This window comes from Diabrotica undecimpunctata, chromosome 1 (genome assembly GCF_040954645.1).
Source record: "Diabrotica undecimpunctata isolate CICGRU chromosome 1, icDiaUnde3, whole genome shotgun sequence".
NCBI lineage: Eukaryota > Metazoa > Arthropoda > Insecta > Coleoptera > Chrysomelidae > Diabrotica > Diabrotica undecimpunctata.
Genome location: NC_092803.1, coordinates 189658214 through 189683653, shown reverse-complemented (window position 1 = coordinate 189683653; position 25440 = coordinate 189658214). Strand labels below are relative to the sequence as shown.

The 25440-nt window shown below is 34.5% G+C and overlaps 1 protein-coding gene across 1 annotated transcript; it reads right to left on the bottom strand.

Annotated features, from left to right (window-relative positions):
- Positions 1 to 21: 21 nt before the first annotated feature.
- On the bottom strand, positions 22 to 25440 carry LOC140441838 (2-oxoglutarate dehydrogenase-like, mitochondrial). Its single transcript, XM_072532786.1, has 15 exons — positions 25121 to 25440; positions 24163 to 24522; positions 19927 to 20038; positions 18264 to 18519; positions 15604 to 15882; positions 14991 to 15126; positions 12548 to 12728; positions 11530 to 11925; positions 10683 to 10796; positions 8574 to 8775; positions 7354 to 7604; positions 6927 to 7148; positions 5515 to 5720; positions 338 to 501; positions 22 to 221 (listed from the first exon to the last, which is right to left on the bottom strand). The coding sequence occupies exons 1-15, from the start codon at positions 25301 to 25303 to the stop codon at positions 122 to 124; spliced, it is 3162 nt and encodes a 1053-aa protein (XP_072388887.1). The 5' UTR covers positions 25304 to 25440; the 3' UTR covers positions 22 to 121.

Here is a 25440-nt window from a genome sequence, read left to right as displayed (position 1 = left end):
GTCACACATACAAAATACAAAAATATTAAAAAGATTTATTTTAATATTTACAATCTGTACAAAATGGCTAATTAAACATTTGGTGTGAAAGTGATGAATGCATACACTATGTAGAGATATACTAAAGCCTCGCAGCATCTTCATGCATTTTTTTAACCTCAGCTAGATGCCTGTATCTAAAGCCAGTTGCTGGAGAGGAGGAAACAGCTCTTCCTACATACCTATATAATAAAAATAATAATTATTATATTTAGAATATATGGTTATTATTTTTGTACTTAAATTTATAATTTATCCTAAAAAATTGTAAAATGTATTTTAGGAATTAGAAACTTACGAAACTTCTCTAGAATCTTTTAATGATTTCAATATTGTCCTTAAACGCGGCTCCATATGGTCCCAGAAACCTTGGTTTTTGTGTTCTTCTTGTAACCAACACACTTTCGCTTTAGGATATTTCTGAAGCTCTTTCTTCACCAGGTCAAATGGAAAAGGCGCCAGCTGAAAATAAAATAAACCGTATGATTATATCTAGTAAATGAGGTGGTGGCAGACAAAGTAATGTAAATAAATTTTTGTGTTCAATTTTTTAAGTCAAATACTGTTTTTGTTTCTGATTAAAACGAGCCTACGAATATACAATAAATTAAGATTTTCACAGTGAATGGTATAAATAGCGTAGATACTTCAATAAGATTACGTGTGAGCGAAAGTAAGCAATTTTCTCCCCTATCGCAACACCTTTGATGTGTAACACATTTGCTGATGAAACGTCAGAATCTGATGCCTGACCGCGGCCTATGACCCCAAAAACAATTTATCACTACAAAGTACTAGCAGGAAGACCACGAAAACGATGGAACGACAACTTACTGGAGACACATTGAAAAACAGACAGAGTCATGTCTATTATATAAAAAGAAGGAGAAGAAGAAAGTACTAGCACAAACGTATACACTTCTTAATATGACCATTTTACGCGGAGAAAATTTAGAGGAACTTAGAGAACCTATCATCAAGATCAGGCAGATAAATATATATCACTAACATCTCAAAGTGATTCTCTGGTCGTTGGCAAGCAAACCAATGTGAAAATTCCACTATTTAGCAACGCATCGCATATGACACAAAATAGAAAAAATAAAATGATAATAGACACAGGGAATGTTAAGCTAATAGGTAGGTATATGACGCAGGAAAAATGCATAGTAACATCCAAAACATGGGGAGACTAATCGTTAATAATTGGAAAGATTCGAACGTAGATTTGAGGTTCGAATCGGTTTGTAAATGCCCCTTTGTCCGCTTCTGGTCGATCGACGATGATAGGTATAATAAAAGGTTGAAGTTGTGAAGTGTTGATTTATTGACAGCTACTGGTAATTACACAATATGATGTTCGTTAGGTAACTACTTATGATTGACTGTGCTCAAATGAGCTCAAATCCCCAATTTATAATCTCACAAATATTTCATACCTCAGCACAGAGGTTATTGCTTCTATGATACTAACCAACTTTTGAACTATTAGCTTACATTAGAATTTAATCTAGACCATCATTGCAACACTTAGGAAGTTCAATTAGAAAAAATATATTATTCGACAATTCATTAACAGGTGAATGGACTTTAATTATTAAAATATTACTCGATATCATTTTCACAATGTCACTTATACACGGTGAAACTATAATAGATTAAGAAGTTAAGAATAATGTGAGATTACAAATTAAGGGGTTAATTTGTGATTGAACAATAATAATATTACAAACAGTTTAGTCAAAAATAAATAAGTATAGTTCAAGTTTATGCCTGTTCTTCGGATAAAAACGAGCGAAGAACTGAAACAGATCTGCAATAAATAAGAACAAACATTAGATAGGGGAGAGTCCCACAGTACCGGCCGGCATACAGTACCGGCCAGTTGAAAGTTCTACAAACCTATAATAGATGGTACGGTGATGATTATCGGTGTTAGTGCTAGACACTCCTATAAGTACAAGTCCAGCGCGGTGTCAACTTATCGCGACAGGATTCTTGTCAGTGCAAAGATTTGTTTTGGGCATCATAGACGTACACTGCATATTTAAAATTCTGTTGTTGATTTTCAACATTTAAAGATCCAGTTTAAAACAAATAACTCCTGGTATGTATAGTGTACTTATATAACTATAAAAAAGTATACTTTAAATCAATATTTGTGCGTTTGTTTTTACCTGTAAACAAATTTTTTTTTTTTTTTTCGTTTCCTCCAGTACCGGCCACTGCATTGTCCTGCAGTACCGGCCAATAATAAAGTTCGTTTTTAAAAGATTTCTTTTACTTACAGGTACGCAAAAATGCCAAGTGATAAAAATAATGTTCATGTGAGGCAAAAAAAGGGCAGCTGGGATCCTGTGAACATGCGAAAAGCCGTGGAAAAGGTACTGAATAATGAGATGAGTGCACGCCAAGCTGCCGAACGCTATCAGATACCACGAACTACATTGAATGACAGAGTAAGTGCTATTAAAAATAATAAAGAGATATCCATTGAGCCAGTTATGGGTCGTTTTCACAATACTTTTTCACCTGAACATGAAGAAACATTGGCGCACATGTTAAAGACTTGGCCAATACACTAATGCCTTTAAACAGGCAAGAATTTTTACGTCTTGCTTTTCAACTGGCAGAGAAGTTGAAGTTACCTCACCAGTTTAATAAAGAAAAAGAAATGGCAGGGAAAAACTATTATTATTCTTTTATGAAAAGACATAGTGATTTATCATTGCGGAGTGCTGAATCAACAAGCTTAATGAGAGCAGTAGGATTTAACAGACCTCAGGTTGAGCGTTTCTTTGATGGTTTAGAGACTTTGATACAGAGGTTTAAATTCACTCCTTATAAAATATGGAATTGTGACGAGACTGGTGTCAGCATTGTCCAAAAACATGCCAAAGTTTTAGGCTACTAAAAACCAAAAACAAGTAGGAAAACTGACTTCAGCAGAACGTGGAAAGAACGTGACGGTGCTTTTTGCAATGAGCGCTGGAGGTCAATTTGTTCCACCATATTTTATATTTCCACGAGTCCGAATGAATGAAAGACTAATGGTTAACGCCCCAAATGAGAGCGTAGGCGAAGCTCAGCCAAACGGCTGGATGAATGCCGAATTATTTTTAAAATGGATGCATCATTTTGTGCAGTATTCTAATCCTACAGCCGAGAATCCAGTTCTCCTGATTTTAGATGGACATGCGAGTCATAAGGACTTAGATGTTATTGAATTTGCCCGGAAAAATAACATCCATATGCTTAGCACCCCACCACATACGACCCATAAGCTACAGCCACTAGATCGTACGTTCATGAAGCCATTTAAATCTGCTTATAATAATGCATGTGACTTGTGGATGAGATTAAATCCCGGTATTAGAATCAGTGAATACGAGATTGCTGGCTTAGTTGCTTCAGCTTTTAATCGAGTTTCTCGAATGGAAATCGCAGTTAGTGACTTTCGTTGCACAGGCATACACCCCTTTGATAAAAATGTCTTTAATGATTTAGACTTTATTTGTTCTAACATAACCAACATTACAGAACAACAATCAACGTCAGAATCATTGCCTTCATCTTCCCAACTGCTAGAAGCAACACCTTCAACATCAGAACCGTTGCCTTCATCTTCCCAACTGCTAGAACCAACATCTACTACTCCTGCTCCTGATGTCGTAGCCCATATTACAAATTCTGTGCATTCCGACAACCAAACTACTCTTGCTAATGGAGAATCACAAATTGCTTTTTTGCGGCAATTAGAATCTCAAGAAGAAGCTACAATTGACCTATCCACAGACAATTTTAAAGCTGCACTTACAGAACTCTCACCGGTTCCTGATGCTTCTAAAAGAAGAGCAACTGCCCGGAGTCGTAAAGCTGAAAAAAGCGAAATTATAACTGGTTATCCATACAAAAAAAATGCTGGAAGAGAAAAAAGCAGGCAAAACCAGCGTCGAATCACTTAAACGAGGGAAGAATTTACTTTTGGAAAATGACGTTAACAAAAAAAATAAGGTCTCAGGAAAATATGTTCAAAAAGGTAAAAGCTTGTTGTCAGGAAGATATGTTAGTAAGAAAAGTAGGAAAAATAAAGATGAAAACCTACCTCCTCCTAGCAGACCGGTTGAAGAAGAGACAGTTTGTCCTTTGTGCACTGAATCTCATGAAGAGGATTGGATACAGTGTGGAAACTGTAATATTTGGGTTCATGAGGCTTGTGCGAACATATCAGAGCTATCCAAACAATATATTTGTGATTTCTGTATTGTTTAATTGGTAATATATTTACTGGCCGGTACTGGAGGCCAATTTTATAAAGTTTGATTTTTCCTTATCTTTAATTTTCATTAATAAAGTGATTATTTTGAAACACTATGATTGTTTATTACTTTCATTGACAGCATAATAGTCCTTTCATACATGACAGGAAGTATTAAACATGTACCTTTTAGCATTTTGATTTTTTTGTTGATAAATCTTAAGGTGACGGTACTGTAGGACTCTCCCCTACAACCAAACCTAGAGATGTCACAATTGCCATAAGGAATAACCCCAAAATACAGAGGCCATAACCTTTTTGGCGGTTTGTTACATTAAAAGAAAATGGGAATAAAAATCAAGATGCCTGTTGCCGTTGCAAAGAAATCCTCTTTACAGAAAAAAAATTAGTCTAGAGTAAACTTTCAATAAGAAAAACGATAAAGTTTATGCACGGTTATCCAAGGAAGTCCGAGAACTGGTGCCAAGGATCAAACGAGGGCATTTTCCTGCCCTGATTTGGTGCGAAGTGTCCTATGACGGCGTTACTTCTTTATATTTTTGTGAGAAAGGCGTTAATACAGTGGCGAGAAATTATCAGCGGGACATTTTAACAAATATAGTGGAGCTTTTAAACCACACATGTTCCAAAATAAACCCTGGATATCCCAACAAAACTCTGCACTTGCGCATACGGCGAAAACAACTCAACAGTGGCTTGAAAATCATATATCCGAATTCATTAGTAGAGAACATTGGCCGTCAGCCAGCCCAGACCTTAGTCTACTCGACTACTAATTGCAGTTATTTTTAGAGGGCATGGTCTGTACAAGACGTCACCATAATCAAGAGTAATTGAAACAGGCTCTGGTAGAAGTTATGGACAATGTGCCTACGGATATCGTCCGTACAGCGTTCGATGAATGGCCTAAAAGACTTCGGCGCTGTATTCAGGCAATTCAGGCATTTTGAATATATTTGTTTGTAGTTTGGAGTTTATTATATTAGTAATAAATTATGCAATTTTTTTTAAATCAACTCAGTAGTTTAAATTTTTTTAGTTAAATATCTTGTATCAATATTTATGACAAGACTAGGTATATAGCAGAATGATAATATTGCACAGCTTATTAAATACTGTTTTTAATAAAATTATTACGATTTCACAACATAATATGTTCAAAATATATTTTTAACGGACAAAGAAAGATTTCTTACTTGTTCTATACGAATCATGGCGATTTTAGAATCAACTTTCATTTTCCTAAGAGCATCCCTGACATCGTAAAATACTTTTCCAGAACAAAACAAGATTTTTTGTACTTCACCGGGTTTTTTATCATCGTCCGGAATTACTCTTCGAAATTCTGAACCTTCTTTCATATCATCCAAAGAGCTTCTTGCTTCAGGATGCCTCAGCAAAGCTTAAAATATTAGAGGATGTTAGTCTCGTAGGCTGTTAACTATTGTTAATGTTATACAGTGTGTACAAAAAGTAACGTAACTATAAATCGATCGAATAGAGAATAAAATAAATAATGTTATTTATATAAATAATTAAAATATACTGGGTGCGCCAAAAACATATTCCTTTAAATGGTAAATCTTTTAATACTTTTTTTAATTTTCCGTAATCTATTAAATTAAAAATACAACAGGCAAAACCGGATAGTTCTAATTTTATTGGTTCTAAAGTTAAGTGGCTTTAAAGGAAAATTAAAAAACTATACATGTAATGAAAATGCTAGTAGGCACTACAAGGGCATAGTGATTAAAATGTCAAATAGACCCGAGACGTTAGCAAATAAAAAGCATTTTTCGTGACACTCTTTGATACAGGCATCTAACAACTGCTTTTGATAAATTTGGTGATAGTCAAGTGTGTGAGTCAACGAGAAATCTGCTTTGCGAAGCTATCTACTGCTCCAACATGGCCCTCTACTTTAATTTGATTTCTGGTTCTCTTCGCTCTTGTCTGTGGTAGCGTTTTTATCTTTTCTATGCTTGTTTCAAGCCCAGACTCCTTTATATCGCTTCTTCTAGTAACACCCGGATATGATGTTAATAATAGTACATACCATGCTCTATGATAACGTCGGTAGGCTGCAAATTGTATTGATTGTTTCTTACGAGATTGCTTCTTTCTATATGGAGACCTTTTCTTGTTGTTGTTGAATCTATCGCTGCCGTTAATAGTCAGATATATTTCGAATACAGATTTTCAAGTTTTCGTTAAAAAACTTGACCTGAACTATTTCAAATTACTTCCATCGATACACCTTGTGAAGATAATTTTGAGCATGACCCAACGACACGATCTACTTAATTTAATCTGTTATCTAGAGCTCAATAATTTTGAAATAAAAGTTCAAAAATATGAATAGAAATGTTACACAGAATGATCCACATTAATTTTTTATAAAATGTAAGACTTTTTATATATCCATGTGTATTTTGTTTTTTACTAGAGAATAAAACGAGCCAATTTAAACGTTAAAAAATAAAAAACGTCCGGAGCTATTTGAGATGTGAATACAATGAACGGTATATCAGTAACTAATCTTCAGCAAAAAGGACAAGGAGAAGACAATAAAACACTCCGTCTATAAAGCAACTTCATTGGTAAGTACCTTTTGGTGTCATCATCATCAATGGTTTTCTAAATGGCAATGCCATCTGTCTTCTTAGCGCGTGGAAATGATTAGCAGGGACGCTACAGTTAGTGATAATCCAGTTGATTGCCTTGAACTGCTCAAGAAGAGTTTGTCCTTCTTTTGGCATCTCATCTGGATCTTCCGACGCCATGTCTAACAACCTTTCTGGCCTACAACTAGAATGTTCTGGACCAGCGCCTGTAAAAAAACAAATGATGCATGTTTTAGTTAACAAATCATTGAAAAATTTACAAACAAGGAAGAAAAAGAATATTGCATTTATAATTGCTCAAAACATTGAGATTATTAAAAATATTATTCATCCACTACAGATAATCACCATACAAATCTCAAATATAATAAGATACATAAACCTTATGCTAAATAATTTAAGTTCTCTTACCTTCCATTCCATGGGGCAATTGTACTATGAATCCAGACTGTCGCGCCCACTTATCTTCCGAACTTGACACCATTTGATCGAAAATCGGCTGAGCGGTATTGGAAAAATCGCCGAATTGAGCTTCCCAAATGACGATAGCATTAGGATTCACAAAGGAGTATCCGTGTTCGTAACCCATTACAGCATATTCGGCTAGAGAACTGTTGCAGACGGTGTAGGAGGCTTGGTCTGGGTAAAGGTGCTGCAATGGACTATAATCGCAAAAAAGTGTATATTTAAATATATATGAAAGTGAAGAGTTAAGAAAATTATGTTGAAACTAGAACTAGTTAGCTTATCTTCCTAATTTTTTTAATGTATACTCTAGTTAACCATTTTCGCTACGGTTGAGTAATTGTTTCACCTTGCTAACAGTTACATCTCGTTTTACTCTACATTATCACAATCTGGTAATGCAACTGACAAAAAGCAACTTTTGTGTTGTTTTGTACATAATGGTGATTAGCTGTCATTTTTGTTTGTATTTTCAATTATATCAGCATTTTTCTTTTATATGTTGTTAATTGTACCGTCTTTTATTTATTTTTCATTTTAACTTCCGTTTTGACTCGAGTTTCTTTTCAGTCTGTACTTGGTTGTGTCTAGACGTTTCCTCATTACCGAGGCCGTGATTTTCTACCATACGAGCAAGTATTTCTTTCCATCGGCTTATCCGATAGTTGTGGTTATAACTTCATCATTAAAACTGTAGTTAAATTATAAAATGTTACCTAAAGAAGTAATCTAGAGGGGCCAAGTCAGGGGATCTAGCAGATCAAGAGTATCTGTGAACCATTTTTTCATTAAACATATGTCCAAAATATTCTGTAATATACGGCTACTCTGGCCGAAAAGAATCCACTCACCAAATCAAAACTGCTGATTAACTACAAATATATCCTTAACAACCTGGTAGAGTATCTTTAATATAGGTGCCGCATCAGGAAAGGGTGAATCATATTGTTGATAGTCACATACACCTGATTACGACCCTGTGTGTTAGAGAAATCCAGAACTCTGACTTTACCGCCGAAATATTCCAAGAACTGATTCTATCGAAAACAGTAAGCTGTTTTCCAGACAGTTCGTTCTCATTATATAAGCCAGTAGAGGCATTTTTTTTATAACGTACCATTATATTACAGAAAATATGTATTTGTGACCACTTTTTTATTACTTACCAATATGTTTCATTTGCTACGTCTTGATGGTGATAAACATGATGTCTGTGTGAAAAAGTTCCTCTTTCGACATCTTCACCAGTCATTCGTATTGGAATACCTTCTTTTAAAAAGGCACCAAATGCACAGGCCTCACCCATAGACCAGTCGACCAGTCGTTTACTATGAAGGTCCTGCCTTCCTTTTAACACTCTTTCAAGGGCTTAAAATAATGAAGGTTATGCGTAATTGTATAAAATAATACGGATGAAGGAAGAAAATATCATGGTTGACTCCAAATATATATCACCCTTAGACAGTCCAAACGGGTTTCAAATAAATTTTGCTTTAAGTTGGAAAAAATTAATCACAAAAATTAGTTTTTGCTTACAATATACATTGTGGGAAATAATTTAGAAAGCGTACCCGCTAATAAGCTTGTTATTTTATTTCTTCCTTTTAAGAAAAATAGAATTTCCTGTACATATTTTTCGCACTGAAATATTTTTAACATTAAAGTTAAACCTTCCAATAGCGACCACTCTCGGGGAATCGAAAGTTGGCCGCTAAAGAGGAGTGATCTATGGCTTCGGCGTGCAAGTCAGAAACTCTACCGTTTCATTTTGTTTTGGACATACTGTATAGTAAATTTTTTATTTTTTAAAAAATTCGGAAATTAATGATTAATTCATACGTTTCAATTTATTTTTAAAGAATTCAGATTCACATTTTATTAGAAGCTTAGAAATATTTGTGGACATGTCAAAATTGTTCTCATTAAAAAAAAAGTTTTCTAAATCTCTGAGACTTACACAGGCTTCAGAGAAGCTTAATATAGGGGTCGTTTCATGTATTTCTTGTATTTTTAATAAAGTCGTTGATGGTCAATTCCCCACTTTCTGTTGGCACATCAGTATCAATGAAGGCAAATTGTTCTAAATCCATTAGTGTGTCTTTGATGGTGAGGAATTGTTGTGCAAGTGGAATAATTTTCCTTTTCTTTACAATCATTTGCATCTATATTACACATAAATCCGGCTTTAGCAAAACATTTTTTTATTATTATCGGCGATAAAGTAAGCCAAACCACTGTAACTTATATTAAGGCCTTGGCGGGAAATACACTTTAAATTGGTCATAAAAACCAAAAATGGGCAAAGAAGTTGAACTCAAACTGGAAGAAGGTTCACTTATATGGTATACGGATGGATCTAAGATGAAAGGGCAGAAGTGGGAGTTACTGGGCCCAATTTCAGGCTGTTCAAATCTTTTGTAAATGCTCTAACTATCTTCCAGGCAAAAATACATGCTATCGACATTGGTGCCAAGAATGTCTTAACCGAGACACTCCTAGGGCAAAAGTCTATATTTTATCAGACAGCCAAGCCGCCTTAAATGATCTAAAGTCATTTACTTGTGAGTCAAAGTTGGTCTAGGACTGTAAATAATATCTCAAGAAGCTGGAGGGATGCAACAAAGTAACTTTGATGTGGGTGCAGGTCACAAAGAAATTTCAGGAAGTGAGGAAGCTGACAGCCTCGCAAAAAAAGGCTAAAAATGGGCAAATCGGATGGTGAAAACTGTCGTTTTTATGACAACGAAAAGAAGCGGCAGAACATATACAACTAGAATTACAACTATAATTCTAGAAAGAAATTGGGGATATTAGAGCATCCATCTTATAATCCGGATTTATCGCCTCGCGATTTTCACGTTTTTGGGCCACCGACGAAGTAGTTAAAAGGTAATCGTTTTCAAAAGGACGAAGAAGTACAAAATGCCGTAAAAGAATTTTTCGAGTAACAGCCACACTAATTTCTTAAGCATGACATACATCGGTTGGTGAAACAATGGGGTACCTTAATTGTAGTTGTAATTGGTTGCAGACAAATTTGCCAATAACTTTTTTCTAGAGCAAAAGATCGGTTTTAGTTGAACAGGCCTCGTAATATGCACGTATTCCAATATTCAAATATTGACTTATAAAATTACTAACTTGCAATGAGTATTGGGTAACTACACGCGTTTATCTTTGAAGCAGTTATAGTTTATACGGCAATGTATATCTGGAGTCAATTTTGGAGTGCGAAGAATTAAACTATAAAAAGTAAGTGCAAAACACGTATTTACATTTAGCAAGAGCAAACTTTGCTGAAGGTGGTGGATGATTTGATACAATTTTGCAGACATGATCCAGAACTTCCATCGGAACACCAGTTGGTAGTATTTTCGTAGTATCTTTACCTGAAAAAAATTAGTTTATAATAATTGTAGAAGACTATATCATCTGCATCCTAAGTTTACAATATGTTAAACCAAAAGAGATTTTAAAAAGTTTTTAAGGTTTTAAGATGTAGGTACAGATAGTGCAAACACTCCTGACCACGGTGCAGTAGACGAAATTTGGTTTACAATAGAACCTTTCTGCATTTACGTGAATTTTGACTCCGTCTTCGCGCAGCTCCATGGTCAGGAGTGTTTGCACTATCTTTAACGATAAACGAAAAAAAGTAAACAATGTAAGATTTAAAAAAAAATTTTTGAATAAAATCCTTTATAAAAAGGTATATAAAAAAACCCAGTTGGTCTATGTTAAATTGACAAAACGTTTTCGGAATAAGTATTCCATCATCAGTGTCCTAAAAAGTATTTAACCACTTAATTAAAAAGAACATGAAATAATTTAAGTTTTGACTAAGGTTAATGTAAAATGTGGTTAATACTTACAAGTTAATACATGGATGTAGCCACTAAATATGGGGGTAAAAACCCTTTAAAAATTACTAAATGAAATTTAGTTTACATTAGACATAATATAGACAGTTTGCTTCACTTTTCTGAACTCACAGAAAAACGTAACATTATTTTAAAATGCTGTTCAGTAAAAATAAACCTCAAAAACGATAGCTTGACGTAACTCGTCATAAATATTCACATAGTCAAAAATATTCACATGGCAAAAAATATTCATATTCACCTTGATAAAATCCTTCCCATGGAGTATCAAGCCAATCATGTAGACTAATATGTTTTTCGTCTTTTGCCTTTTGGAATTCTTTTTCAAGCATCCCTAAGTACTCGTCTTTGCTAGCTTTTAGTTCCTGTGCTGACATTATATTTTCTTTTAGAGCTTTGGCTTCATACATTTCGTAGCATGTTTTCATTTTGGCGATTCTCTTGTACAGTACCGGTTGAGTAAAGGTGGGATCGTCGACTTCCTGGTGGCCATGCCTTCTGTATCCCACCAGGTCGATCATCACGTCTCTGTGAAACTTGTTTCTCCATTCGGAAGCTACCTTAGCTACGTGGATGACTTTTTCTGGGTAATCGGCGTTGACATGGAAAACTGGAGCATTTATGGTGCGACCAATATCTGAAAGAAAAACGCAGATTATAAATAAACAGAATTGTTTATAAAAGAGATATAAGGAGAAGAATTAAACCAGAAAATTTTAAAAGTAAACTACACTGATTGAAGACAATTAATTTAATATCATAAAGATACTTTTTTATTGTTTAAATTATTGTAATCAACTTCAAATGTTGACATTTATGTCAACATTTAACACTTAACACATAACACATAAATGTCAACATTTTCTTTACCTAATAAAAAAAGTAAAATTAAGAGATCGTGATATACGGTCCTCTTCACTGTTAGATTTTATTGTTTTTATCTATACGTTTATAATGATGATGGTGATAGAAATAATGTACCGATAGCAATAGTTGGTCTGAGGACACAGTTGTGTAAAGTGTAATACTTCCCCTAATCCTTTTTGAGATGTTCTGTGTCATTGAGTGGATCAGAATGACAGATGATTAGAAATATAGTTTAGGATGAAGATGTTATGGTTACAAAGCACTTGGTAGAAATGTGCAATGTCTAAGTAGTATGTATTGATATTGAGTATAAAATAAAGCTAAGGAACAAAAAGTTTGAGAGTTTTAATCAACAATCCGACAAGTTATGCGTTAAAATCAAGGATGTTTACCTGTACAATATGGTGACGAACCGGCAACTGCCCGATCAGTAGTAAAACCAATTTGATTGTTTGCAACTACGTGGATAATTCCATGAGTGGTGTAACAAGGCAGTTCAGACATGTTCATTAATTCAAAATGTACGCCTTGTCCTCTTACCGCTGCATCGCCGTGAATTAGAATAGCCATCACCTGAAGTAAAGAAAATACTGTGTGGTCAAATGTTAGCTAAATACGCGTGAGTATGAGAGAGAAAGTATAAGGATAAAATTAGATAAAACAACGCTATGTATTGCATCGTAAATCGTAAGTTTCAATATAGGGTCAGCTAGTTTCTTAAACTTACGGGGATTCCGAGAAGTTAAGGGATTACATAGGGGAGAGTGGTACACATTGACACATAGTACACAATAAAACAATGTTATTAACAAAAACAAACACATTGCCACTAGCACTGCAACGGAGACTCCATAATGCATTGCGTCCGCCGCCAGTAGTTTGTTTTGATATACGGAGTAGTAGATATTAGACGTTTTACATTTACATCCAACTGAAACTTTAAACCTGTGGTAGTATACATTGAAACATATAGTGGTGTTACATAATGACACATGTTTCATTGCATACCATACTGAATCATTCTATTCCAATGGCATTCTATTGCAGGTGTACCATGGTAAGGATGAAGAAAGAAAGATCAAGTGAACAAATTTACGATATGTTTGGCATAAATTTTAGCACATTAAGGCGATATGTTCTAGAAGAAAAAAAAATTATCCAAATGCAAAAATGTAGCCAAATTATGCTGTTTAGTATTTAACACAGAGCATGAGACGTCGATGTGTTATTATATCGTCGCTGTAGCAAAATGGCTTTTGGGTTGAATACTCTAAAATTCAGAGAATTGGCATATAAAATGGCTGCTAAAAACAATATTACTATGTCAGAATCTTCGAAGGCTAACAAATGTGCAAGCAAAGATTGGTTAAGGGCATTTATAAAAAGAAATTCATCATCAAGCGTCAGAAGGCCAGAAGGATGTTCACTGTCAAGGCTTACTTCATTTACGAAACCAAATGTTGACCGATTTTTCTTAAATTTGGAGCAAATATACCTAAAATATCCATCAATTGTTGAAGATATTTGCATTTCCAATTAAGAAGATACTGCTGTAAGTTGTGGCACAAAAAGGTGTTAAACAGTTGAACCAGTACACAAGTGCCGAAAGAGGATTACTCGCTAATACTTGTGCAATAATTTTCGAGCAAATTGAACATTTCTACCTCCGGTCATTGTTTTTTCCTCGTAAAAAGTTTAATACGATTATGCTAAATGGTGCTCCGCCGCGTAAATCATAAGTCTCAATATAGATTTTTTTATTCAATTGTATTCTCTCTATGGTTATGGTTTTATTAATATTTTTTTGTTACCTTTCACCGGTTTGTGTTAGTAGTTTTTATAACTTCTAATATAAGGCCGAAGGCCTTTTTTTGGTGGCCGAAGCCGTTTTTTGGGTTTTTTATGTTTTTTTTTTGTAGGATGTAATGAAACATAAAATCAGAATTAGTTCATATTTATATATAGACATAATCAATTTACCTGGGCCTACATTGTGTTGCCAGTTTTCCAGTTCCGCGAACTTTATCCTGGCTTTATCTTTCATTATTTCAGTCACTGATTTGTTATAATTCTCTAAATAAGAATATTTCAGCGACGTAGTTCGGTATGTTGGCTGCCTCTCTTAGCCTGTTGTTATGTGCCGCTTGTATTCTCTTTTTGTGGTATTGCATATGTGTCCCAATGCGAGAAATGCAAATGTTAGTAAAGGTAGAATTATTCTATTTATTAATCTTATTTTTGTTTTTATTCTCAGTTTATTTTTTCTTTCTTCGAGTTCTCTTATTGACGCCTCTGCTATGTTTGCTTTTTGTATTGTGGCGTCTACATATTTTTTGAATGTTAATTCTTTATCCATGGTGACTCCTAGGTATTTTGCTTCACTTTTCCACTCGATGGCGTTGTTTTGCACTGTCAGTTGTTCCTTTGGTTGTTGTTGCTTCTTTTTAAAGAGTACTACTTGCGTTTTTTTTCGGAGTTTAAGGCGATTTTCCATTTTAAAGTTCACTTTTCGATGTTGTCTATCGCTGTTTCCAGGTTGTTTACCGCTATGTCTATATTTTGATGTTTGGCCGCTATCGCTGTGTCATCGGCATATAGACTTAGTAGAGTTCCTGGTGTTATTGGATCGATTTTGCTGAAACTTTGCAGAGTTCATTTTTATACAGTTCGACTCGTTCTTGTTTTATACGAAAAAAGAATCGGAAAAATGCTAAAAAACATGAAACGAAAATTTATTCAAACTTATTTATTTAAAAACGTTAAACTTCATTTTTTTCAATCACTTTTTGTTGAATGACGAATTTAAGGTTAATTGAATTTAGAACTGAGTATTACCCTGTTTCCATGGATGTCCCCTCTGAAAAATTGTTCAGCGCGTGTTTTTCCAACTGTTGCTGGAACGGCACTACCTAAATGGGAAGGGTTAGCCAGGACGACGAGCTTGACGTGTTTATTTGTCTCTCGGTTCATCCTAAGAACAGTATTTTGTTTAATTAAATGAAAAGTAAAAAAGGAAATACCAAACATTTGTTTGGTGTTTTCATACAATAATGATCTGATTACTTGGACTAATATAATAATAAATTTAATTTTAACTTCTATCAAGTAAGATTTATTAAACGGAGTTTCTATATCATTATTATATTAATATACGAATATAAATGCGAACACAGGGGGATATTGCAGAGATTCATAAATGGAGAATAACTCCAAAAGCAATGAATACAAGTAATAAAATAAGAGACAAAATTACGTGAAAACGAGTACCTAAGCGTAATATCATCAATATGAAGACTATATGGTAAGATAATTGAAAAAAATAATAATAAAGAAAGCAAATTGCAAAATTCGTGAATACAAGGTTAACTTTAATGAGACTTGGTTTTAATAATCACTTGGTTTTATACTTTATTCAAAACCCTCTGACTTAAATACAGCCATGACTTACCTTTGTGTGAACACTCCCAAATGATATTTGACATCACCGGAACAATGTTCAAAGGGTTTGAGAGGTTCAAAATACGCAAACAAGTGCACCAACGATTTTCGACATACGTTTATAATCACGTTAAGGCGACCCCTGTGGGCCATTCCTATTACGAACATCTCTACACCTAATTCCGAAGATCTGTCGATGATCGTCTTGAGTAGAGGTATGATGGAGTCTAATCCTTCTATGCCGAATCTCTTCTCCGTTGGATATTTCTTCGAGCAAAAATGTTCAAACCTTAAAAATAATAGTTTCGAAGAAAATAAATAGTCTTATTATCAGGAATAAGTCATAAAAGCAGGTTCAAACGAAATTATTAAACACATTTTTGTCGTTTTAGAAAATGTTCAACACTCGTCTACTATTTTGACGATTAGACAACAGTGTAAAGTGACAAAAAATAAATTGCGAAGTTGATTTATTATATTAGGTATATATGAAAATAGCCCTAACAACTATATATTGTGACCAATTAAAATATATAACAAATTCAGGTATTTGACTGTTCATTTATTATTATCATAGCATATGGAGAAACATGAAGTATCTTAGCTAAGAAAGGTAAAAGCCCAGGTCGTTCAAAACTAGTTTCTGGTAGGAATAAGAGAATATTAATAAACGTTTGCAAGGGAGGTCGAAGAAATACTCAAGCAAGGCACGTAACATCTGAATGGAATCGTGAAACTAGTTAACATTTCTCAAAAGAACGTTGTCGCAAGTGTATGCATAAATCTGGTTTTATAAGGTTGAATTACAGGGTACAATTTAAAGGGTGTTCCGTATTTTAAAATATGTTTTCTTATAAATAAAGTAAAACCCTTGTTAACAGCAAAACAAAAGCAAGCCAGGCCCATGTGGGCAAAACCTGAACGTTCTTGGTCGGTAGAAGATTGGCCACGAGTAATTTTTAGTGGCGAATCAAAACTCGACGTATGTGTTGTTGATTACCGCAAACCACGAGGTTTACCACAAGGATTGTTTGAACAGTAACATTTCCTAAAGGAGTGATGTCGATAATATTTTTCAGCAGGACAGGGCGGCCTGTCGCACAGCCAGAACCACAAAAAACTGGTATAGAAAACCATAATACAAACGTCGGTTCTTATTCTTCTACACTTTTGACCTAAAGGTCACTGAAACAGTATGGCATAAATTGAAACAGACACCAAGAAACAATCCACACCGGACATTACATGAACTTAAAGCCAAAATAGAACGCATTTGAAATAAATTTACCCCTGAACAGTAAACATACTTAGTCGAGTCAATGCCAACCGTATTCGGGTGGCCATAAAGTCTAAAAGCAATGCGACTCCGTTTTTAAATAAATAATCTTTCTATGTCCCAATACTTAGTTGCCAACAAAATAAACATTTTTTATTAATTAGTTCTGTTAGAGTAAGTATATTTTGTTTTGTACTGTTGATTGAACTATCTGAATTATGGATGTATTTTGGTTTGTCCCAATATATAGCTGGTAGAACTCTTATAAGTCTAGGAATAATTTATTAATTATTGTTTTTATTTTGAATTTAATTCATTAGCTGAACTGAAATATATCGTTCTAATTAAAATAATATTGTGTCGATGTCTGGATTAACGACTACTTACATAGCCGGGACCAATGGTGTTACGTGTCCTCCGAAAAATTGAAAAATTGATGGTATTAGTGCAGAGAATTGAACTCAGACACTCCAGTAACATAGCCACTGAGCTACGGCCGCCGCCATGCGAAACATAAATTCTGGACATATCAAAACATCAATTCCCTCGGAGCATTAGTTTGCTACTGCATCATGTTGACGGGATTTATAATTTATGAGGTGGAAGTCGTGAAAAACAGCACCAGCAAATGTACGAACGATATCAGATGTAAATTTATGCGTCAGATTTTAGCCGTCTAAAGAAAATTACCAAAAATTGTGCATTGTATACTCTCTCCGTCGGATGATTGGCTGCTTGGTATCTGTTTGGTGTGTTTTCTAATCATTTTTGGCATTTTTCTGTCATTATTGTTGGATATTTTTTCATCAACCTTAAGATTAAGATGCGGTATATTACCAGGCTAGTTACCGTTTGTCAATGAAAAATTTAGTGTGTTTTTAGTTCAGTCAGGTATAACTAATTCATTTAGGTTTGTAAAAATTCTCATTCGGGATATCAATCCTGGACCGAGAAAATGATTCTGGATCTCATCGTTCCTTAGATAACGTACAGTCTATCAGTTTTTTTATGCCGATGAGAACCGGGCTATTAAACTAAAAGGGTAATATACACTTCTCGTTATCTATTTATCTTTGGAGTATATTGTTTTGTTGGTCTTCTTATTACAAACTGCATTTCAGTTATGAATATCTGCACATTTGATTTGATTGCAAACAAAGCTAGAATTTGTTATAATATGATATTGTTAAGTAACCCGGACTACTAACGTCGGCATCTTTGTTTGACTAGGGTGTAAGGACGATTAGTACTATGTCAAAGTATTATTAACACGTGTGTATTTATTGAATCTTAAAACAAAATATAATAAAAAGCATGTTGTCAAGTTTAGTAATATTCAAAATATTAAAAAACTAACAACATTATTATGGAAACATTATAAAAAATATACGTACAAATGAGTCCTAGCAAGACGAATTAAAAGTAATCTTTTCTTCTTCTCGGAAATATCTGTTGATCCGGGCGGCTCAAACTGCTCTCTAATCCAATCGCATTGTTCTACTGACGGTATATACATGTACTCTACACCTATTTGTTGGCAATAGGCCTTTTCCAATCGAGCTAGGATTTCTCTAAGAGGCAGTTGTGAACCTGTTTCAGCAATTCTCGTTGTTAAAGGTACTCTGTAAAGTTTATCCAAGTCACTTTCATCTAAAATGAAAATTATGATTAAGCTACACAACTCTAGAAACAGATATATATATATATATATATATATATATATATATATATATATATATATATACATATAGTAAACTCTTAAATATTGGGGAAATCTGCAAGAAATACTCTAATGTGTATCAATTGTTTCGCCGAACGTTAAATTCGTTTTTCCAGTAAAGGGAAATAATATTTCCCTTTACTGGGATTTAAATTCATTCGTTTTTTACCAATGAACCTTAACGACATAAAGATTCATACCAATTATAATGAAGTTGTCAGCGCTTGCGTTCTGGCTTAAACAGAACCTCACTTTTAACTATTTAAAACCAAAAATTTAGTTATTGCCGACATTTCAAAGAATTACCTCCTTTTAAATGTAGTTGCATTGGGTTTTTCGATTAACCTTGGGTAAGCCTTTACGTGTCAAGTTCGAAGCTACCATACATTTCAATTCTTATAAAAAACTTTTTTTGCACATAGTAACAAAAAACACCACTATGTTACTAGCAAAGTTTTTTAATATTCTAACTCTACAATTCTAAGTTACGGTAAGATCAATAATGTTTTAATAGATAATATATGGTAGCTAATTATAATTTATTCTCTTTCAGCCCTGAAGAAGCCAAATTAATTCTCTTTGGCGAAAACGTTCGGCGAAACAATTGATACACATTAGAGTATTTCTTGCAGATTTCCCCAATATTTAAGAGTTTACTATTTAACTAATCTGCAAAGATTATATACATATATATATATACACCGGCATTTAGGCTGTACGCCCTTCCGGTAAGGATCTACGGAGGAGTATCACCGAGCCGCAAGCCCTTATCTCTTGCCGTACTGCTCCACCATAGGCCGATCAGACATCAGCATATTCTAGTCTAAGCCGCAGATTCATTTAGAATTTTAAACTGCTGTGTTAGCCTTTTTGTTTTCTGTACACCGAGCTGGGGATCGAACTCACATCCACTGAACCACTCGCAGTGAAGCGAATGAGAACCGGCCGCCCAGCCGATTGGCTATGTGCCCGACTAGAAACAGATAGAAAAACTAAAATAAAATATTTGGGGGAGCTCAGTCACTTCCAATACACACATACTGTACATACATATTGTAAGACATAGACAGAAAAAAATTATAGTTAGTATTAACAGATATGCCATGCAAGACGGACTTGCATAGCATGAGGCTTGCATGACCTAGATGTAAAGCTATCTTTAGAGTAAAAATAGTAAATTCAAATAAATCACGTCTTAAAAAAACATATGAGTAAAATCATGAAAAAATATGTCAATACCCAATTACTAAAGTAATTTTATATCGTAACGATAGAAATACCTATAAACATATAGACGAGTTTTGTAAAGCAGTGCATAATATACTATAAAAACTTACTTATTTTATATTTAGGAGATATTATATCAGCAGGTAGGCGACCATCTTTACTTTCTCGCGTGCTTATTGTGGTTCCCAAGGGATCTACTTGCGCCAGGTAGTGCCCTCTTACCTAATACATTTTAATAAAAAAAAATCGGTTATATAGTTTGAGATTATTAATAGATTTTACAAAATGTTTTAAACTATTTTAACTGTAAATATATTCCATTTCTAGGAGACGAAAAAGAGGGGAAAGAGAAAAAGAGTCTTGAGATTAATGATATATTTAAGAAGATTTATTTTATAAAATATTGTAAGTATGAAAAATATTAAAAGAACAAAAATTGAGCATAAAACAATCAAAAAAATTATTAATATCCTAATGACATAGTGACACTTGCGCATTAAAATGTTAAATCATTAAGAATAAAAGAAAGGCTAATAGAACTGGAAAAAGAGTTAAAAGATAAAAATGTAACATCAAAGGAATTGCTGATATTAGATAACATGAACAAAAATGTAAGGTCTACAGGACAATATATTTCAAAACACCCCAAGTATACTTGAAAATAATAATAATACAGCAGGAATCAGATTTATAATAAGTACATAGGAAAGTGTGGTGTTGGAGCCAGTGTGGGAGACATTTGAGGCAGGTGTGGTGAGAGAACTTCTAAGATTTATTTGTTGGAAGACCAATTTAACACAAAAAGAAAACGTCATTAACACAGTCACTGACATTAAAAGTATAACGATGTATATAGGTACCTATTGGATAGGTCGCACAAGTCGAAATAGACTCGACAATTCTAAAAATAACAACCTTCGCTGTCACTGCCATATTAATTTCTATTGTTTTTGTTAACATTATGTGTACAATTTATGTTGATTAATACCTTACATCCTAGGTTTTGCTTTATCATTTCAGGTAGAAATGACAACGAATACAAAAAGTTGCATGAGTCTATACTAAAGGAGATAAAAGGAGCAAAAGAAGCATGGCTAATGGAGAAATCTACGGATGAAACACTACAATGCAACAGTGCACAAAAAAATTAAAGAAATACAGAACATCAGAAAACAACGCAATACAGGCATAGTTGTAGACATTAAAGGCCAGGTTTTGACTACCATTAAAGATAAATTACGAAGATGGAAAGAATATATTCAAGAATTATTCGAAGATGCAGCACGAAGTCCGACTGAAATAAACAATCCTTCTCTCTCTCCAATGGCGCTACAGTCCAAATCGTGCCTTGGCCTCCTCCAAACTATGCCCCCAACCTTGTCGGTCCCGCGCCGATCTTCTCCAGGTTCTCACGTCTAGCAAATTTTGCGCGTCCGCTGCCACTTCATACTCCCATCTTTTCCGTGGCCTTCCTTTTGGTCTTGCGCCATGCATTTTACTATCAAGGGCTCTTTTCGGCAATCTTTCTGTCTCCATTCTTACTACATGACCAGCCCAGCGGAGTCTCTGAAGTTTAACGAATTCTGAGATCGGTGTATCTTTGAACAGTTGGTAGAGTTCATGGTTATACCTGGATCTCCATATTCCGTTTTCGTTAATAGGTCCAAATATCTTTCTTAGGGCTTTTCTTTCGAAGACTTCCAGTTTTCTTTTTGTCTCTTCTGTCATCACCCATGTCTCGCATCCATAACATACTATTGGTCTGATAATAGTTTTGTAGACCCTGATTTTCGATCTCCAGTGTGTGTTTTTGGAGCGAAACACATGATCGAGTGAAAAATAAGCTTTGTTTCCCTTTACTATTCTTCTTTGGATTTCTGGTTCTTGTGTTCCATCCGTGTTTAATGTAACTCCTAAATATGTAAAACTTTCTACCGTTTCAATATCGTCCTCTAATTCAACTGTGCGTCTATTTCCCCTAGCTCTTGCCTGTGTTAACTTTTTTGTCTTTTGAATATTTATTTCTAGTCCGGTCTCTTTTGCCTTTGATTTTAATTGTGAATATATTTCTGCCGCCTCTTCTGTTCTGCGAGACATGATGCTGATATCATTGGCATAGGCGGCAATCTGTCTTGATTTATTTGTTAGGAGATTACCTCTTCCTATATTCAGCTGTCTTATCACATATTCCAAGGTCAGGTTAAATAGTGTCGGTGCCAGCTCGTCTCCTTGCTTTAATCCTTGGGCTATCGTAAAGTTTTCAGTGACCTCATTTTGGACTCTGACAGTTGCTATTGATGAATCCATTATTGTTTTTATCAGTCGGATGTATTTTTGGGAAATATTAAAGCTCTGCAATATTTGATATCACTTGTTCCTATTAATTGAGTCGTAGGCTTGTTTGAAGTCTATGAATATGTTGTGGACGTCAATGTCGTATTCCCACGATTTATTTAAGATTTGTTTCACTGTGAATAGTTGGTCAGTTGTAGATCTCCCTTGTCGGAAACCGGTTTGATATTCCCCGACAATATTTTCAGTTAGTTGTTGGAGTCGTTTGTTTAGTATGTAAGTAAAAATTTTGTACGCCTTGCACAAGAGGGTTATGCCGCGATAATTTTCGCATTTCAGTTTATCCCATTTTTTATAGATTGGGCATATAATCCCGGTTTTCCAATCATTAGGGATCTTTTCATCATTCCAAATCTTGTTCATGAGCACATGCATTTGTCCTACTAGGTGATCGCCACCTAATTTATATAGCTCAGGGGGGACGTTGTCAATATCTGGAGCCTTATTGTTCTTTTGTGCTCGTATTGCCTGTTTCCCAGACAATCCCTACGGCCCAGAAATACCAAACGAAGAAGTAACTATGGCCATTAAGCGGATTAAAGATAGGAAATCACCAGGACCTGATGAGGTGCATGGTGAAATTTTAAAGCTACTAGAGGCACACCAAATCACAGCTTTTACGAAGCTATTCAACAACATCTACGAGACTGGTTACTTATCAAAATACTGGCTACTATCAATATTCATTCCACTTACTAAAAAAGCCAACGCTAGAAAATGTGAAGAACATAGATTAATTATTTTGATGAGCCATGTACTTAAAATACTCCTTACTATCATTCACTATCACATATACACCAAATTAGAAGAACACCTGAGTGAAGTTCAATTTGGATTCAGAGCAGGACTCGGAACGAGGGAAGCACTTTTGTTACGTTACGTCTTTAGTGTCCTCGTTTATGGAGTAGAAAGCTGGAGCCTTACAGAAGATGCCATAAAACGATTAGAGGCATTTGAAGTGTGGTGCTACCGACGTATGTTAAGAGTCTCATATATACACCACACAAGTAACATAGCTATTCTCCAGAGGCTAAGAAAAGACAGAGATATTATTAACACCATAGAGAACAGAAAATTGGCTTACTTCGGCCACATCATGCGTAATAATAAATACCGACTTTTACGGTTGATTCTACAAGGCGAGATTGAGGGTAAGAGAGGCCCTGGGGGTAGGCGTATATCCTGGCTGGCTAATCCTAGCAAGTGGACCGATCTAACGTCAACTGATTTATTTCGAGCTGCTGTGAATAGAATAAGATGGGTCGACGTGGTCGCCAACATCTCTAGAAGATAGGCACATGAGGGGGAGCCTTATAACTGGCTACCTACACTCGAGGGTTGGAAATCTTTTGATTCCAAGCGTTACTTCAAAGGACTTGTGAATGGATGTATCTCCATAGGTTTGGTTCTTCAGTGACCGTTGAAGGATAAGGATTGTTAATGTGAGCAAATATAGCTCCAGAGAAATAAAATCACTTTATCGACTTATAATTAAATATTTTTAAAGTAGAGATTCCCAACACGGCCGTAGTGTACTATACAATGTCAAAAAATTCTTTCTTTATAACACGTGAAAGAGAAAACCGTATGTACAAAAAAACCGATTTCGGCGTAGAGAAATATTTTATACATGAATTGAGAGTGTTAAAAATGCACATGCCTCAAGGGCGATGTGTGAGAATAAACTGAACTGATAATACTACTTGATGCGTAAAAGTTAAGATTACTCCTCTTTTATTTAGGTGTGAAAACTATTTAAGAGGTTTAGGCGCCAATGAGTCGGGTGTCCCGAGCAAACTAGATAAAGTGACTATTTTACTTATTCTACACTAAGAAAAGTCTAAAAAATTACATTTTTATTTTATATTTTAAAAACAATATGTTCATTTCTGGAACAGCACATTTAGAAGAGAAAAAGTTTATGAAATCAGTGTATGGTATAATAGAAATACCACAAAAACCATATAAAGTTCTTATAATTTTGTCATACTTACTTGGTATCCTCTTATAATACTATGTAAAGCAGTATACTTTTCTGCTATAACAGCTTCCGATTCAGGAACTCCAGCAGAGCCAACAGCCGGGTTGGCTACAGCCTTGGTTAATGGAACCACAGGATTTACATTAAGAACCTTCGGAGCTACAAGGTTGTCGGTGATTTTCAGGTCGACAGTATTTTTTGGGCTTGTAGTTTTAGATACATTTGGAGCAGGATTTGTAAGTTGGGGGTTAGATGAAGGATTATTTTGTGTTGTTTTACTTACTGATGTATTTTTTTTGTCAATATTGGATGTTGTTGGTGGGTAGTATGTTAAAGTCCCTTCTTGTGCTTTTCGAAAGAAAATATCCCAAGACTATAAAAAAAAATTGTTTTATGCAAATGATTCTTAGTAAAACGGAGTCGCCTTTTTAATATCGTTATTTTTGTAGAATAAAATTTCAACTGCATGATCTAAAAATGTAGAGAACGATAGGATAATGGTGAAAAATGTTTCATCTTGAATCCCATTTTGTTCTGGATATCATTTATGTCTAATAACCTTGTAGTACAAATTATTTTAATGCAGAAACTTGATAGAACATTGGGAAAAAAATTATTAAAAGCAAAAACACTAAAAGAAACGGTAAATACAATAAACTATTCCACATAGGTAGAACGAATATTATACCGAAAGTGAGACCTACTTTAGGTATAATATTGGAGACATCCCATGAAATTTGAAGTATCCTTCGAGATAACATTTTAAATGTTTGATCCAATGTTCAGGGCATATTAAAATATTTTTTCGTGGTCAACAATGAAGAAGTTTTGAAAATGAGACTTAATTTAAGTATACTTTTGAGCAGCGCGTACTCTTAGGCACTCTCATCATATATACCTACCTATGTATTGATATTGTACTTATTTTGTATTATTTTTATATATTGTATTAACATTGAGTCAAACCTTACCGAGTGTACTTTGGAGGGATCCTGGAGCCAGTTGTTATACATATCTTCAAGATACTGAGCACTACTACCGCTCAAATGAGATTCTGAACTAGATTCTGACTTCTTATGGTTTAGACATTTTATTACGTTTTCAAAAACTATTCTCTTTGGAGATGATAATACAGTTGTAATTAGTTGGTTCATAATTAACCAAATGAATAATTTAGCAGATTTATGAATACAAAAATACGAAAAATTTTAAAAGGTAATTTGACGATTGGACTTATTAATTTTTAAACGACATAATACTTGACATTTTTACGAAATCGTATTTACATTTC

Bases quoted from the DNA above. Each gene is read 5' to 3' on its own strand.
- LOC140441838 (XM_072532786.1), bottom strand. From the start codon at position 25,303: ATGAACCAACTAATTACAACTGTATTATCATCTCCAAAGAGAATAGTT. The intron at 20,039-24,162 runs GTAAGTATGACA...AAAATGTATTAG, and splicing joins GTATTATAAGAGGATACCAA to GTAAGAGGGCACTACCTGGC. The intron at 10,797-11,529 runs GTGAATATGAAT...AATTTTTTTCAG, and splicing joins ATGGGAAGGATTTTATCAAG to GTAAAGATACTACGAAAATA.